This window comes from Galeopterus variegatus, unplaced genomic scaffold, assembly GCF_000696425.1.
Source record: "Galeopterus variegatus unplaced genomic scaffold, G_variegatus-3.0.2 Scaffold2768, whole genome shotgun sequence".
NCBI classification, from domain to species: Eukaryota; Metazoa; Chordata; class Mammalia; order Dermoptera; family Cynocephalidae; genus Galeopterus; species Galeopterus variegatus.
In genome coordinates, this window is record NW_007728879.1 from 46844 (window position 1) to 61696 (window position 14853).

The 14853-nt window shown below is 38.1% G+C and overlaps 1 protein-coding gene across 7 annotated transcripts in view; it reads right to left on the reverse strand.

Annotated features, from left to right (window-relative positions):
* The window catches only part of OSBPL6 (oxysterol binding protein-like 6), a 212173-nt gene that overhangs the window by 28986 nt on the left and 168334 nt on the right, over positions 1-14853 (reverse strand). For 5 of the 7 annotated variants that reach the window (XM_008582928.1, XM_008582922.1, XM_008582924.1 and 2 more), the window contains 3 exons: positions 13655-13729; positions 9243-9408; positions 4672-4805 (listed from right to left, as the gene is read on the reverse strand). In XM_008582928.1, the coding sequence (XP_008581150.1) occupies positions 4672-4805; positions 9243-9408; positions 13655-13729 (375 nt within the window). The remainder of the gene's footprint in view (positions 1-4671; positions 4806-9242; positions 9409-13654; positions 13730-14853) is intronic. The other 2 variants (XM_008582929.1, XM_008582927.1) reach the window with 1 other exon arrangement.

The following is a 14853-nucleotide window of genomic DNA, read 5'->3' on the forward strand; positions in this document are numbered from 1 at the left end:
CCACATTTAGCACCTCTGAAGCACTGTGTCTGGCTTTTTCTTTTTCTTTTTTCTCAGTTACAGACAAAATGACGGTGCACCTAACAGGTGATGGCAGATTGATTTAATGAAATAAAATTCTAGCTCGAGTAGATAAGTCATATTATGTGGCTCACATTTATACTGACCTGGAAATCAAACTAGTAACAATGATAAAGTGCAATGTATTGAAGATAAACTAAAGTATAGTTGAATCTTTTATTATTATGGTAATCTGGGGTGACGAGGTCGCCTTAGTCTTATTACATACTATTTGATTTCGGTGTTCAGCATAGTACATTAAATGGGATGTGAAATTACAGCTGGTGTGAAATAAAGTCTTTTACAAGAGATAGATACCACACAAAATATCCTGTCCTATAAGCTTAAGTCCAACATCTATACGGCCTCTCAGGTGTGAAAGTTAAGTTTCATGAGAGTAAAATAACAAAAATTATGTATGCATATGTGTACATATAGGTCTGGAAGTAATATTACATTAGAAGAGAAACTCATTAGACAGTGCAGCCTTGCAAAATTTTACTTACTTAAAGCAGGTGACAATTTATGCTGAGCGTACAGTGAAGAATGATAATTTCATGTATTTTATATGCTATGTGCCTTCTAAAAGGATGATGGAATTTGCTGAGTGGACATCCTTAAAATCCTTATTGAAAAGCAGCACTTTAATCATTAGATATATATTAAATAGGACTTATATCAAATAAAATATAAGCATTAAAAATGTTAGACTACTTAAAGAAGTTATTTAAATACAGTTTCTCTCCCTCCCCTCTCTGAGGGGAGATCTGGCTTGGAAGACTGTCATGAGAAGAATATCTGGGGGTTTAACTGATGACACTTGAATATGGACCAAAGATGCCTTTAGGCTACCTAAAATCTCACTATAATGTGAAGTTATCCTAATATAAAAACGTACTTAGAACATGGAGAACAACTGTCTCAGTGTACTCAAGCTAGGCAGTATTTGTTCATTTCTGAAGTGCTGTGTTACATGAGGGAGAGTGAAAATACAGTTAGCCAACCAGAACAGCTACATCAGTCAATTGTTTCCCACCTTCGATATCTCCTCATTTGCTGGTTCTTCCCCTCATGATATAAACATGCTGAGATGACTGCCAAATTCCAGGGTTGACTTTCAGTCCATACATTATATTACTTGCTGCTAAATCAGATGCTGTTAATCTTTTCCTTTTTGAGACTATCAGAACTATACCCTTGATCTCACTGGTCATCGCTTCTAAATTCTCTGGCTGCTTTCCCTGGGTCTCCATCAAAGGATCCTCTTTCTTAGCCTGTCCTTTAAATACTAACATTCTCTATGGCAGCGCCAGCACCACTGACCCTCTTTTATTCTGACTGAAGATACAATTGTCAACATCTGTGACTTCACTGAAAGGATATCCTGGGTTATCCACATCTTTCTCTCCAGCCTAGATCTCTCTCCTGAGCTCCAGGTCTGTATATCTAATTGACTGCTGGATGTCCCACAGCCTACTCAATGTCCATAACAATTACTCATCATATACCCCCCCCCAAAACTAGTTCCTCTTACACTCCCTCTCTTGGGGAAGAGAACAATCTATATACCCAGTTATCCAAGTAAATACCTGGACTTGTCCCGGCTTTGTCTTTTTTCCCTCTCTAACATTCAGCTGGTCTCCAAGCCATGCTGATTCTCTCCCTCAGAGTCTTTGAAACCTATTCCCCACTTTCTACCAATGCTGGCACTTCTTTAGGTCAGGAATATTATCTCACTATCATGGATAGTGATTCACTAGAAAGTAGTGAACCATCCATAACCTTAAATGCCAAGCAAAGGCTGCGGTGATCTCCAAAAGAAAGTCCAGACTCAGAGGTGTTGGGAAAAGATGGCCCAGTGTGAGGGTATGGACAAACATGAAAATGTGAACACAGCCAAAACGCTGTGAGAATACACAATTGCAAGCACTGAACTCTCTAGAGAATAGGGTGTAATGGTCTTTGTAGTTCCAAATTATTTTCACATCTTTTGAGGATAAAATTGAGCTTTGTGGTTAAAAAAACTAAATATAACACACCAAACAACCCAACTGATGGAGTCTGGATGTGTTGTCCCCTCCAAAACTCATGTGGAAATTTGATCTCCAATGTGGCAGTGTTGGAAACTGATTGAGTCATGGGGGCGGATCCCTCATGAGTGGATTAATGCTCTCCCTGGAGGAGGGGGGATTAATGAATGAGTTCTTGCTCTATTAGTTCCCACGAGAGCTGGTTGTTTAAAGGACCCTGGCACCTTTCTCTCTCTCTCTCTCTCTCTTGCTTCCTCTCACCATGTGATCTGCTTGTACCCGCCGGCTCCCTGCCACTTTTCTGCCATGAGTAGAAGCAGCCTGAAGCCCATGCCAGATGCAACTGTCCCAGAATCTAAACCAAATAAACCTTTTTTCCTTATAAATTACCCAGTCTCAGGTAATTCTGTTATAGCAACACAAAACGGACTAAAACACNTCTCTCTCTCTCTCTTGCTTCCTCTCACCATGTGATCTGCTTGTACCCGCCGGCTCCCTGCCACTTTTCTGCCATGAGTAGAAGCAGCCTAAAGCCCATGCCAGATGCAACTGTCCCAGAATCTAAGCCAAATAAACCTTTTTTCCTTATAAATTACCCAGTCTCAGGTAATTCTGTTATAGCAACACAAAACGGACTAAAACACTAACAAAGATCTATTCAGGCTCTAACTTTAGATGCATACAAGTATGTTTTGACAAGAGAGGGAAATATTTTAACCCAAGGGATGTGCAGTTGATATAATTTTGCTTTATTTTACTTTGGGTTAGCATGACGTCCTTCCTGATGAGCAGCTGCTGTCTACTCAGGCCCAATTCAAGGCCTGATTCCTCCCCAAAGCCTGACCTGTGGCTTTGCTCTCAGCCCAGGGATCTCCCATTCCTCTGAACAACCAAATCCTGGAATTCTGTACCACCCATGCAACACTCTGAATGGACTACAGTGTGGTCCATTTAACTGTTTCCTGTGTAAATACTGCTGATCTCACTAATCATGAGCTTTCCAGGAATATCATGAGCTTCTTGGGAATATGGCCAGAACTCCTTTATCCTGGTGTTCCACACCTTGCACAATACTTAGTATATAGTCAGTTGAATGAAATACAATCAATAAATAAACAAATTAATAGTTGTTTTAAAATTTCTCTTCATAATCATTTCTAGTCTCACCTGAAGCCCAAACCTAGATTTCTACTGACCATTCTCTGTGTTATCAACAAACACATAAATATAAGTGAGCAGAAACCAACAGATGTTCTGATTTCTCTCAGTACAAGATAGATTTATATCACTAAGTCTCCATCATTAAAAGCATCTGAAAGAAACATTGCAACATTTAGGGGGACAAGATTGCATTTTACATGTTTACAGGATGATATCTGCTTGTTACTTGACCGTTACTTTGATCTTTCTGATTCAAAACACTTTCAGAATAATGATTTGGAAGATCAATTAACGTCAACTGAGTGTTCAACAGATACAAGACATGAGAAGAGTCCAGGGAAAGCCATCAGAGTGTTCTTATGAATAAAGCCATCTGCAGACTAGAAGGACTGTTTTCACTTTTAATGCTCATACCCTGAAGCCCCTGATTTTGCACTGCAAGCAGCATATGCACCTCAGCTGGCAGTGTTTTATGGTGAATGCAGAAAGTGTGGCCCAGGTAACAGCACCATGACACGAAGCTTAACACTGAAAATATGCTGACAGCTCAGGTACATAAAACGTGGTGATACAGTTAAGTCTAATTTTTTGGGACTGAGGGTAACTATTCAAGCAGGATCTGATGCACATGGAGAACCACTTACCCAGGATTTGCTTGCTCCTTCACTCTGATCCAAGGCACCAGGAAGTGAACGATATCTTATATAAACACCAAGTTCTCACACAAATCACATAAGAACATTGAATTCTCAAAGGAATTAAAATAAGCACGTTTACAGACTAACTGAAGAAAATAATTACTTCAGAGGAAGTACTCAGTGTAAAAAAGCATAAGCACAGCTTAAAAATTTTTTAATAGTAATTTCAACTTTGATATACATAGGCTCAACTGTATAACATATATTGAAATATAAAAGTCTAGCTTTAGAAAGTATAACTTAGGAAGAAAATCCCAACAGTACAAACTGGAAAAGAAAAAATGGGTAAGAGTATTGGTGATTTTCAACAGAATAAAATGCATTATAAGTGGGAGAAAATATTAAGTGTGAAAGATTTAGTAGATTTTGTTCTATTTATCATTGGACTGCATATATTATGAAACATAGTCTAGATGTGTGAATCATATAAATGCATGATTCCTTTTTAAAACGAGGGGCTACCTTATAAATGACTTCAGAGAAGAATTAAGTACCCAGTGAGCCAAAATAAAAATTATATGCTTGCAAACAAGCTTGATTTATTTTCACTCTTACCTTGACATTTTGGGGAAGTTAAGTAATGAAATCTAATACTGACACTGCAATGTCTTGGGTGAACATCAGAGGCATGTGCCATCCCCATGACTGGCTGCCTCCACACCTATCTTTTGCCTTGCAGGGCTGGGAATGTGTCATGCACATGGAAACAAACACTCATTTACCTGAGACAGTGACTGTCGGAGCCGTGCCATCTGTGTGCTGTGGCCTTTATTGTGATCCTGCTCAGAAACCATCTGCTTTAGCTTCTCTTTCTCTATAGCTATGCTATTAAATGCAGACTTCAAAAGAGAATGCACTAGTTGGAGAGAAAAGTGAGAAACAAATATCAAATGTATCCACAAAGAATATACAAAATTATAAACTTCACATGACTTTAACTCATACATAGACATTTTCTGAAAAGGCTGTGTTACAGTCTAATTAACAATCAACCTTAAAATGGAATCTATTAGAATATCTATACTCAAAAACAATATGGCAATCGTAATTAATCAGGGTGAAAATTCTGGTGTTTCATACCAGACAAGCCAGTAAAGATTCGGAAGTAGCATATAAAATACCAATATCAATTCTAAATATCGATACTTAGAAATTAGTTTATAATACCTAGAAGAGAGTAAGTTTTACTTGCTATATTTGATAATATTTGAGCAGTTCTATGCAGCATGAAATCTCATGCAAATCATTTCAAACTATCCAAAAATGATTCCCAAAAGCATGCCCCCCCAAAAGAGCATTTTATAAGTTTTGCCAACATAAAACAGGCAGCTGATATAGACGTTCTGACTAGTTCTCTTGGAGGTAGGAAATGATTTGGTCTTAAGAATAGCACTTACATTACTTTCTCAGCTAGGAATCTCTTGAAGTCAAAAGTGCTTTGATTTAAAAGCAGCAATAAAGACAACACTCCTCCCATTTCCCACATACCTAACAACTTACACTGCTAAAATTTGAGGCAGTCTTTAATTTTGAACAATAGAAAGGTTGAATTTCCAAATCCTGTCTTTATAGTAAGAGTCACTATAATATGTAAAGTCTTCTAAAATCGGTACCTCCTTACTTGAGAAAGGTTATTTTTAAAAGAAGTAGAAAATTTTAGCACAAAATATATGGCCTAACTTAAAGGGGAAAAACAGTAGGATCACAAAGGGATTCACAATCTATTGATTTATCTGATATAGTCTGTTGTCATTAATAAAAGGTAATGACTTGATAGCTGGGTTATATGAACCTTACTGGTAATTCTAGAAGCAGACTCCTCACCCATTTTAAAATTCCTAATGCATTTAAAAGAGTTCAACAAACAGTCATAGAAAAGATCTTTTTTTCTAGAATAGAGAATCTATGTGCCTGTTGAAATAAAAATATATAGTTTCAACAGAGGCTTTAAAAAATTTTTTTATTATGTATATTTAAGGTACACAACATAATATTATAAGACACAGACATATTAAAATGCTTACTAGAGTACAACAAATTAACATATCCATCATCTCATTTAGTAATCCACCCCCTACCCCCATGGCAAGAACAACTATAATCTACTCACTTAGCAAAAATCCTTAATACAATACACTATTATTAACTACAGTACTCATGTTGTATGTTAGATTTTTTGACTTGTTCATTCTACATATTTGCTACTTTATATCCTTTGACCTATATCTCCCAATTTCCTCCACATATAAGTAAGATCATGCAACATTTTTCTGCCTGCATCTGGTTTATTTCGCTTAACATAATGCCTTTCAGTCCCATCCATGTGTGGCAAATGGCAGGATCGCTTCCTTTTTAAGGATGAATAATATTCCATTGCTTATACATATACCACAGTTTCTTTATTCATTTGTCCATTAACGGACACCTAGGCTGTTCCCATATCTTGGCTACTATGAATAATGCTGCAATGAACATGGGAGAGCAGACAGACGTGGTGATTTCATTTCCATTAGTTATATGCCCAGGAGAGTGATTGCTAGGTCATATGGTAGTTCTATTTATTTCCTTAGAAATCTCCATACTGTTTTCCATAATGGCCACACCAATCTACATTCTCACCAACAGTGTACAAGGGCTCCCTTTTCTCCACACCCTCACCAACTGCTGTTGTCTCGTGTTTTTTTTTTTTTTTTTTATTTGCATTTCCCTGATGATTAGTGATGTTGAGATCCTTTTCAGGTACCTGTTGGCCATTTTTATGCCATCTTTAGAGAAATGTCTATTCAATTCTTTTAATTGGATTACATGTTTTCATGCTATTGAGTTGTATGAGTTTTTAATAAATCTCGAATATTAGCCCCTATCTGATATATGGTTTGCAAATATTTTTTCCCAATCTGTAGGATGACTTTTCACTTTTACTGTTTCCTTTGCTGTGCAGAAGCTTTTAAATTTGATGTAGTCCCATTTACTTACTTTTGCTTTTGTAGCCTGAGCTTTTGGTGTGATATCCAAGAAAACATTGCCAAGGCCAAAGTCAAGGAGCTTTTACCCTATGTCTTCTTCTAGGAGTTTTATGGTTTCTGGTTATATGTTTAGATCTTCTACTCATTTTGAGTTGATTTTTGTGTATGGTGTTAGATAAGTATGTGGAAATCCAGTTTTTCCAGAATCATTTATTAAATAAACTGTCCTTTTCTTAATCCGTCTTTTTGGTGCCCTGTCTAAAATTAATTGGCCATACTTGTATATGTTTATTTCTGGGCCTTCCATTCAGTTCCACTGATCTATGTGTCTGGGGCTTTCTTCAAATTGATACATCTTCCTTCAGCAGCTGTGCTGTACTCATACACTAAACTCGCACATTTGTTGTCTCATTCTACCTGCTGCCCCACCCGTCCCCCCCAACCCACAAAGTAAAAATTTACTGGCTATAAATCTATGCTATGATATAAACAAAATAATATTGCTCTAGTCTAATGACATAATTAGCATCCCACTAAGCAATGCAATAAAAATGCACTAGAAGTAAAATGACAGGGGAGAAAGAGTTGGCCTTACAGAATTTCAATTGAGAAATCTACAGAAAAAAGGGGGTAAAATAATTTAGCTTAATTGTTTTAGGATTGTGTAATTAAAGAAATATCTGATAGCACATATTTGTTGATGGTTTGAGATTATAAATTTTTGCTGAGTTCAACATTCCCAGAGACGCTCTCAGTATGAGGGTACTTCAAAAGTTCATGGAAAGATTTGTATTATCTTTCAATTCTATTTTTCCACAAACTTTATGAAGTACCCTTGCATGTGCCACTTCTCTTCCTGAGCCACCAGGCCCTTGAGTATTAGGGAGAAACTTGAGATGTTCCCTTTAAGAAACATTTTCAAGAACATTTTATAAATTATTACCAGCAGCCCCAGGGAAAATAAATGTAATTAATTCACAGTAAGGAGTTAGTGACTGAAAACACAATGTACAGTCATCTCTCCTGATATCTGCGTGGGATTGTTTCCAGGAATCCCTGCACATAATCCGAGATGCTCAAATCCCTTATATAAAATAGCACAGTATTTACATATAACCTACACATATCCTCCTGTATACTTTAAATCATCTCTAGATTACTCATAATACCTAGGACAAATGCCTACACATCATTTCATTTGTGTGGATTCAACAAAGTACTGGGCTGAAAGTAAAATAGTATAGCAATAAGGAGGGAATTAATTTGGAAGCCGACTCTTCTGTTAAGCACAGATAGGACTGCTTAGTCCACCTACACTCTATTTATCCTGCTTCTTTTTTTATGATACCCTATTTCTCTGTGGGTGATAACAATTTAACTTACACAACAAGCCTTACTGAAAATTTAATATAAAAAAGAGACTCAAAGGTGAGCCACCTTCCCCTCCCTCAAATCTGAACTGTCCTAGATGCTTTCACCAGTAGGATACAGTGGAGGTGATGCTGCCCCAGCTCCAGAGCTGGCCTTGATGAGGATTAGCAGCTTCCACTCCCAGTCTCTTAAAGCCCTAAACTACCATGGAGAGCAACAAGGGCACAGCCGCCCTGAAGATGTGCCAGGCATGTGAGGGAAGCCTTGGTCCTTCAGCCCAGCCCAGCCCAGCCACTGGCCAAAAGCCCCTGAGTAAGCCAGGTTAGTGATACGTGGTGCAGAAGCTTAGCTGCTTAGCTGAGGGCTGCCTGAATTCCTGACCTACAAACTGTAAAATACAACAAATGAGTGTTGTTTAATAAAAAAAGAGAAAGACTCAAACATAATCTATTTTTTTCCTTGCTAAGGATAATAAATAAACATGTATTAAATGATAACTAAAAGACATTGAATAAAAAAGATGTTGTGCATTAGTAGTTTGCTGGACTGCCTAAGATAACCCTTTTTGTCTCCCCTAATACTTTCTTTATTCAGTCAAAACTGTAAACCTGTGATGTGTGTTCTCCCAAGATGCAGGCCTCACATCCTGCTACATTTTGTAAGCAGAACTCCAACCAGTAAATAAAGTCATTTAATCTTTCTACCATTACTACCTAGACAAAGATAAAAGAATAAAGGGAAACCTCTCATCAAAGAAGAGAGCCTCTTTAAAGGGTATGTTATATTTGTTGTTACCTTTCTGTGCAATTAGACAAAATTCTTCTTGCAGCTTTGTGTAATCTGTTGAACTTTCCAGAGAGTCAGTGAGGTGGCTGGGGGGCGTCTGAAATTCAATATCTGCACAGAGGTTGGGGTTGGAGGAATGCAATCGAACCGGGTGTTATATTTGTTGTTACCTTTCTGTGCAATTAGACAAAATTCTTCTTGCAGCTTTGTGTAATCTGTTGAACTTTCCAGAGAGTCAGTGAGGTGGCTAGGGGGCGTCTGAAATTCAATATCTGCACAGAGGTTGGGGTTGGAGGAATGCAATCGAACCGGTGACATGGTAGCACTGAAAGGGACCTGAAAAGGGAAAATACAAATTATTAAAGAGCAACGGTTCATTGTTCCACCTTCTCCTACACAGAAAAGATCTCTCCCACTCTTCAAAATAATAGTGTGTCTGAGTGTGTCACCAGAGACGCTCTGTACTCATTTACTTTGCAGGTGGTTGGGGTGGGTAGGGGGAGTCTCATTTCCCAGAGCTGATTTAGAAGTGCTGTAGACTCACCGGTTTCTCAGTTACAGAGAGAGATGACTACAAAATGACAGGAAGAAAAGGCATAATCCCAGATAAGCTTCAACTCTGAACCTACATTTGTATCTGAAAAATAACTGTCAAGAAACATCGGTCTGCACTGTGATGTAGCTGACCGACCTTCTTTTTCAAAGTCTGGACTATTTATGCTCATTTCTATCTGAGCCTGGAGCAAGATCTTACTAAACATGTAAAAATTCAAGAGACATATATACTGAAAGATTCACTTGCTCTGTAGCCATTAGATTAAACACAAATCAGGTAAATACAATAATGGCTTAACAATTACTCCTAAAATTTATTTATTAAAACAGCTATAAGTAAATAAAATATATTTTATATAAATCACTGTGGTCTACCTTTGTATGTTACACACAACTCTGGTACATATATGAACATGGCTTATGAACTGGCCAATAGTGAAAAACATTAAATAGAAAAAGTCATATTACTATAGATTTCCCCAAATGGCTAGCAGTACTTCCTGTCTGGGCTGGATCTGGAGTACTGTGATGGGTGGAGGCAAAGCATCTTCCCCTCCCCTTCAAGAAGGCGCAAACTGAGCATTACAAATGCTGTCAGCCAAGCACTCCTGGAAAATGTAAATACCAACTCCTCTTGCAAATCATATCACCACTAATGTCTCCCTAATTCTTACTGCATAGATGTTCATTCAATTGTCTTGGAGAACCAGACTCTTTTTGGTCTCCACCCCAAGTTGAATTTTGTATAATTGCAAGGATAACTCATACTTCCTAACAGGAAATATGCCATAGGAGGATGGAACTGATACCTTGTCTTATGTACATATACATCAGAACGACTTCTTTTTTTAATTTTGTTTTTTACTTGAAACTTCCTAACAGATTTGGTGAGAGAGAGGAGGTAGGGGAGAGGGTGCGTTCTCTCTAAGGATGTAGAGGACAGACGGAGATGGAGAGAAGAACCAAAAAATCTGGCCTGAGCTGAAGTTTGAGGGCAGGTAAGACTAGACAGAGGGTCCTTCTGATGTAGCTTTGCCCTGGCAGAGTTATTTACCTCAAAAGATATCCAAGGCATCGTGGGGAAGGAATAAGCATGAAGCTTTCCCCTCCCAATTCAGCTAAGCATGTCTTCAAAAAGTTCATGAAAGCTTTGTACTATCTTCCAATTCTACTTTTCTACAAACTTTCTGAAGTACCCACACATTATCTAAAGCATTTGCTATCTGCATTTATCAAAGTAACTGTAGTTCACCCTATGTGGGTACCTTGGATACACTGGGCTGCAAGATGTCAACAGCGTGTTTATCTTATCAGGCTGAAACTTTCTGATTGATCCAGATTTGAGACACAGAAGTGGCAAATAAGCCATTGGAGAAAATGGAGTGCTAGGGTTCGATAACTTGCTGGAATCTTGTCCAGGTAGTTACTTATTTACTGATAACAATGACTGAGATACTTTGGGGATATCTGCAAAGGAATGGGATTTGTGTGAAAGAATGTTCTAGGACAGATAAAGGAAATTCTGACTTTAACTATGGTAATGCTAAATCTAGAAAGAGAAGTCAGCCCATATCCCTATAGGACAGACACAGAGAATCCATGGAAAGGTGGCTGGAGAGTAGATTACAGGCACAGACTGTGAGTTGAAAAAGTGTGTAGACTAGGGAGTTTCCAGATTTAATGACATGGTTTCTTGATACAAGGAACTAGAAGGGTACTGAGAAAAAGGAATGTGTGTGTTTGGTCATGGGGGATGTAATGTGTTGAGGATCACGGAGAAGGTTTTATCTGAACTCAGGTGTCTTCAACACTCCAAGGACTGGCATGACTCAGGAAAGGCATCTCTTCCCTTGAGTGGGTGGGGAGGGGGTCATGAGAGTTGGCAGACATGTTGCATCGGAGGCCATCCTGCAGTGGAAACCCAGAGTCCAGTAAGGGTCCGGATTTGTCCCTGAGATAATGGCCTCTCTATTAAATGTTGGAGTCAGACGCCAAAAAGAAAAACATAAGTTACAAATTTATATTTTGAAAATAATGGAAATTTAAATTAGCTATTAAAACAGTAAAAGTGGCTTTTCTTATTACCCACAGGGAAAGAGATTTGGAATGCTCTATTCAAACTGCAATCAGACAGTTCCCTGGAAATTGAAAACTAATTTAGACAAGCTCAAAATGTATGAGATAACTTCAGCGGTGGGAAGAACGACTGGGAATTAAGGGGAACCATTGCTCTACAAGAAATGGGGCTGAGTTACCAGCTTCAGGTCATTGGGATGTGGGTGGCAGTGGGGGCTGCAGCTGAGGGTCCTACTCGACTTTGTTCTGTTTTGGTCTGGAGTCAAAGCTATATAAACTCTAGAGAGTTTAGAGTAGCCATTCCCCGTAGTTATTCCTAAACACATTATTAAACGGTGCCAGTAGATTTTCTCATCAGATACACTAAGTTATTCTTATGACTTCTGGCATTGATGTTTTCTTCTCTTAAAAGATTTTTCTCTTCAACTCCCAAATTAAAAAATATAAGCCCTTCTCTTCAAACAGTCCCAGTTTTATTATATTCACTATATGTATCTGTGATTTAAAAAGTGAAACCCAATCACTTCCCTGCATGTTATCTTAGAAGTATGTTATTTAAGGAAACATTAATATTTTCATAAAATGACTGATTTTTCCTTTCCATACTGAGATGTTGTTCTCTAATAACCATTAGGATTTCTTAATTTTGTAAATACAAATTACATTTAAGAATCATTTAACTGATTAGACATGCATCTATTGCCACATCAGTGCATCTGCATCTGAATATGCATAAGATATACATTGACCATAAAAGCAATTTCAATAATTTGTTTATTCATATGTTCACAGAATTGTGAGTTTAAAAGTCAGTTCCCTAATAAATTCCAAGTCACTGGTTCATTTCATATCTAAAGCAATTCTGTTTCTCAAACAGACTAGTTAACACTCAGATATAAAGCAAGAGTCAATTACTAATCATAAAGTAGAAAGCCCAAAATCCTTGCGCCACTGTTCATTCTCCTACAGTGCAAACAAAATCTTTTCATATTTTTCAGCAATTCTAGTCTTAAAATATATTCCATCCTCAGCGAGAGCAAGACTGTTGTTAATTCAGGATATATTATCTAATAGCCAAAAAACTAACATCCATGATTTCTATAAACTCAGTAATCTGTATTTAAAAAGCTCATAGGATCTCATGATTAAGCAAATATTATGATTTACTTTTACCCAGCAAAGGTTTCTTGTGTTTGGATATTCCATTTTATATTCTGTATGGACAAGTCACTATTTACTTGCCTTAACCACCTCAGTATGTCCTCTACTCTCCTTATGTCCACTTTATTTTCTCCTGGTGGGGGAAGTCCTCTAGATATGTATTAAACACCATTTATCTCTGTGGTTTTTTCATTTCCACTCTATCATTTCTGATTTTCATGCCAATATTCTTTTCACAAAACAATTTTCTCTTGCTAAGTGTAATTTGGGTAGCCACTTAGAGATGACATCAAAATTCACCTTTTCTTACCCTCTCATTTCTTTATTCTCACATCCTTTTCAAATAGTCACATTGCTACAAAAAAAAGCACAATGTATGTCTGTAGTAACATGACTTTTCTTAAGAAAACAGAAATCAGTTAGCAAAGTTTCTATTATCAGTATGGAAAAAAAAAAAAAAAAAAAAAACACCACACGAAACAATATAATTTAAGGAAATCCCACATCAAGGGGTACTATACTCAGTTTTGCAATCATGACTTAAATTATTTCTTGTGCTGATAGTAAAAGTAAAGAACTGGATGATGTAATAGTTCTCTACTGCAAAAACGAATACGCGTGTTCGACTCCTGCCATGCAAAGACAGCCAGAGAACATGCGAACGTGCTGACGTGAGTGGGCCACAGTGATGCCACTGCACACGAGTGGCACCATCAGAACAGGGGAGGTTACCCTCATACACAGTTTCTCATTCTTATTAAACTTCCACTTGAGATTGAAATCCACTCACTGTTGTAGCCACTGCTGCCGCTAGCCTCTGCCGGCGCCGAGTAGTGCTGAACTGGCCCTTCGCAGGTGGCCCTTCCTGACAGTGAATGGGAGAAAAAAAGAGGGAAGAAAACATAGGATGGGGGAGGGAGAGGATGGGATATGGGAGGATGGAAGATAATCAGACAAGGGAGAAGGAGAGGTTTTTTTTTTTTTTAATAAAGAACAGAAGTTTATTTGGCTTATGATTCTGGGACAGCTGCATCTGGCATGGACTTCAGGCTGCTTTTACTCATGGTGGAAAGTGGCAGGCAGCTGTCAGGTACAAGCAGATCACACGGCGAGAGGAAGCAAGAGAGAGAGAGGAGGTGCCAGGGTCTTTTAAACAACCAGCTCTCTGGGAACTAATAGAGCGAGAACTCACTTACTTCCCCTCCTCCCCCAGGGAGAGCACTAATCCATTCATGAGGGATCCGCCCCCATGACTCAAACAGCTTCCAGCACTGCAACATTGGGGATCAGATTTCCACATGAGTTTTGGTGGGGACAACACATCCAAACTCTATCAAATGGTCTTTCTAAAATAAAACCTAAATCTGATATTGTGAATTAATCCTCTTCTTAAAATCCTAGACTCCCTAGTGCCTACAGCCTCAAGTCTAAACACCTTTGCATACAAGTCCTGCCCCTTTCATACTTCACCTATTCAGCTTTGATTCTTGCCATCAAATATTCATTGAGTATCTATCATGTGTTAGACACTATTCTAGCTGCTGGGGGAACAACAACGATTAAAAAGACAAAGTCTGTGTGCCCTACAAAGTTTACATTTTAGTAGGGAGAGACTAATAATAAACTGGCAAGCAAAACAAAAAACAGTATGCTATGGGAGAAATAAAGTAAGAAACAGGGTAGGGGAGTATCAGAGCTGCAGGGATTCAGGATTTCTATTTTCTACAGGATGGTCAGGGAAGGAAACATTTGATAAAACCCCTAGAAGGAGAGTTTTTAACTGAAGTTGACTTTTCTTACATCTCAGCATTGAAAAGAGCTCGAAGGGGCATTCATGCCATGAGAAATGCTCATCGTTCTCATTGCAGATCACTCAAATACCTTAAGTTTATTTGCTGAATATAATCCCGACCCCAAAAGGAGATGGAGAGTTATGAATGGATGAACAGCCTGCGATTTTAAGGTAAAGTAAATATGCACACCGTTTTA